Raw genomic sequence first — 3,564 nt, 5'->3', positions numbered from 1 at the left:
GACCGGTCAACATGAAATGCTTACTCTTCCCGGGCGCCTGTTCCCACCATATACAGGGGTCTTACGCTATATTTTGTATTCTTCATGGGATTTATGAGACTGATCACTGTTCGTTATCTTCACCTTTTGTTTAGGCGACTATAATATTTGAAATGATAGTTTAAATTTCATACAATAGTTTAAATTTCGTACATTATACAAGTATAAATACAATATACATGTATATGACAAATTGACCTATATATTCGAACGTGGCAAGAGGTAAATTTTGAGTTATTTCAAAAGATTTCACAGATAGGGATAATGTCCACTAACTTTTAAACGTATTCCTCTCCACAACTTCAACACGGTGGTACGGTTTTCTTGTTGATAACAATTGTTCCGTTTTTTAAATAGTCCGAGAAATAATTGGAACATATCACTTGTCCTTTAGCAAAATCAACGTGCGTATTGCTGTAGTAATGATTAATTATGACGTAATTGAGGGAACCGTTAGGTTTGCTATGACCTTCAAAATTACCACTCTTTGTCGTATGATGCACTGCCAATAACGTTCTTGTAGCATCGATAACCACAACATTTCGTCGTATGGACTCTAATATGATAAAATTGTCGTAAGCAACTCTGCCAATCACTACATCGGGCATCTTCTTCCACGGGTAATTCGCCGAAGTTATGAAAAAATCTACACCCCAAGGTGTAAACAGTGATCCTCTCTCTGCAGAAATCCTCCGAAGAGAATCAAAACTTACCGCCTGCAACTTTGAAATATTTTTCACATTTGTTCTCTGACCGACTATAAGAATCGTCTTATTTTGTCCTTCGAAACATCGTACAACAGCTATCATTGTTTTGAATAAAGATTCTGTAAATAAAATGTCGCCATTTGCGTATGCATAAAACGTGGATTTGAAATGGGCGCTAGCCATTAGATACATGTGTTTCAGCACCGGTATAGCGCTGTTTGTTTTAATGACCGGTAGTGTTTTCCAGCCTTTTTGTTCCACTCTCTGTTTCAGATCCGTGATATTGGTAAACAGTATCGGGGTAATATACGGTTCAAACTTCCTCCAATTCAAAACTGTCGTGTTTCTGCATAGATATTTTTCTTTCGAAGGCACCCATGAGGTGAACATAGTCAAAATCGGCAGAGAATAATCTCTATCCAAATGAAACTCGTCCTTATTTTCTTCGTTTGAGTTCATGAGACTCCTCCCATTCATAGGGTGGGTATGTTGTTCCTCCTGTGGTGTGGTATTCTTTTCAAGGTACTGTTTTACGATCTTACTTTGATGTTGCCTAACTCTGACTATGTTTGTTGAGAAGAAATCGCCGAGTCCCCGAATGTCCAGATACAGGTATACAAGTGTACAAAATATAAACACCGGTAAAACTAGGACATATTTCCAGCCGTAGTGCATTTTTTACTTTTATCTGAAATGGAAAACGCAGTATTGTTAAAGAGTTGAAAAGTTACGAATCTAGAACGCTTTACTGTTGGAGAGTCTGACTGGCGGATGTAGAAGTTTGGATTTCTGCCATTTTGAGGGCTGTAACACCATGGGCATGGATATATTTAAATATCTAGTCCATAATATGGTAGCATCTGATACGTGTAAAAAGTAGCGACAAAGCAACTCTAAAATTGATCCAAAAATGTAGTGTATACCAACGTTTCTTCGTGTTCGAGAAAATTTCGCTAAATTATAGAGAACCTCGTCGCGAACCAGTCCTTGAACTTTTATTATCTGTAATGAAAAAGGCTCGATCGCAAAAATTACTTGCCACGAACCAGTTTATTACAGGTGAATCGCAACATGAAGTTGTTTGATAGAATTCGAGGCGTCTAAACTTTTTATTTTCTAATTCACATACAATTACAACGAAATTTTTTTGTTTTTCATTTTTGTTTTTTTGGTGTTTTGTTCTCTAAATTGATATATCTATCAATGTATGTCGAAATATTGAATGCATTAAACGATGAAACCATGTTCTTATCCTTGCACGCATTTACTTGGTTATGACAAAGCATGTCGACATAAACAAGATTTTGGGAGCCGAATTTTATGCAAATGCAAAATAATTCCTGTGTAAAATTTAAATCCACTTTAACAAATAAATAAAAGGTCCTTATTTCTGTAGGGGGCGAGACCAAAAATTCAATGTTTGACATAAAACAAAATTCACATATTTTTCACCAAGACACACCCCATCCCCCTGAGATCTAAGTATGATGAATGTTGAAAATAACCGATTAACAAGTAACAATATACGATTATAAAGAATACTCTGTATACTTTTACTACTGTTTATTCACAAATCAAAGTGTGCAATACAACAATTAAAATGTAATATTATGTGTGTAATCGATGTTGGATGACAGAAACGTACGGGAGTTTTTACTCCCCCTCCCCCCAACTATTTGAATTTATATTTTTTATGTCATCGATCATTTGATCTCGCCCTTAACAAGATACACTGTAATCTTCAAGCGATAAAAGTCTTGTCCATGCCCCTTTAAGACGGATGAGGTCTAAAACATTACCGCCGTATTTCTACTTGATAATTCAATTAAGATTGTTAAGACTAATATTAATTCCTTGATTAAAAGAAAATAACATACATCAATACCTTATTCTTTCTTGTCCTGCAGTTGCCTCGCACGTTTTCTCAGCCGCAGGTTTAAATATGTTTATTTAATGGCGTTGCCTGATGTACGTAGCGACATATATTCAAATGATGACAAGAATTGATTACTTCAATCTGCCTCCAGATTTAGTCACACGGACGAAAATAAATTCAAACTGAATATTGATCACAACTGTGGTGTGCCGTCTGTTTTAATTTGAACATTATTTTATTCATGTATATACTACATATAGGGTCCATTAAAAAAATCTTAACTCCTGCCCGGCGTATATTTTACAGCTAATTGTTGACACCCCCTATTTCCCTTCCCTAGCTGAGTATGATCCTGAAAAAAGATTTTTCATAGACTTGATTACTGGGGTGTCGCAATTAGCGTTTTTTCTTGTCCCACGCGCTAGGGATCAGTATTCAACAACGTGTTTCAAGGATAGAAAGTTTATTTGAATTCATTTAGAATTTAGTGATGTAAAATAAACATACAAAGGATTCTTAAACATCTTCTTTTGAACTTTCATAGACAAACCCCCATACCGGTTCTTGCCATAATCATATACGCTCCGCGGAGCGAATGAGTTCGACATGCTTGGTTTATACGTGTTAACTATTGACTTTTTATAATCATGTTATTTATTCCGTTTATAAAAGCAAAATTCGTTCATTCACATTTACGGAATAAATGCCATAATAACATGATTATGCCCGGTTCTTATCTATATTGTTACATAGAAAGAAAATTGTCTGTAGAATTCTCTTTCCTGAAAATCACCCTTTATGAATAGAGATAAATTCCTATTAAGCTACATGCATAAACATTTAAAAACCAGTTCAGTGGCATCTTCACAGGTCAAAGGTTATTGATTCGTTACCTCTCGCACTAACCCTTGATATCAGTCGCTACAGAAACGTTGGGCTCGT

General features: G+C 35.6%; 1 protein-coding gene across 1 annotated transcript; it reads right to left on the bottom strand.

Moving 5' to 3' along the window:
* Positions 1 to 341: 341 nt before the first annotated feature.
* Positions 342 to 1,223, bottom strand: LOC125663001 (uncharacterized). The gene has a single exon (XM_048895330.1). It carries the CDS (start codon positions 1,221 to 1,223, stop codon positions 342 to 344), a length of 882 nt encoding a protein of 293 aa, XP_048751287.1.
* Between the last annotated feature and the right edge of the window lie 2,341 nt (positions 1,224 to 3,564).

Source organism: Ostrea edulis, chromosome 8 (assembly GCF_947568905.1).
Source record: "Ostrea edulis chromosome 8, xbOstEdul1.1, whole genome shotgun sequence".
Lineage (NCBI taxonomy): Eukaryota > Metazoa > Mollusca > Bivalvia > Ostreida > Ostreidae > Ostrea > Ostrea edulis.
The sequence above is the reverse complement of the archived record's forward strand: the minus strand, read 5'-3'. Positions and strand labels throughout refer to the sequence as shown.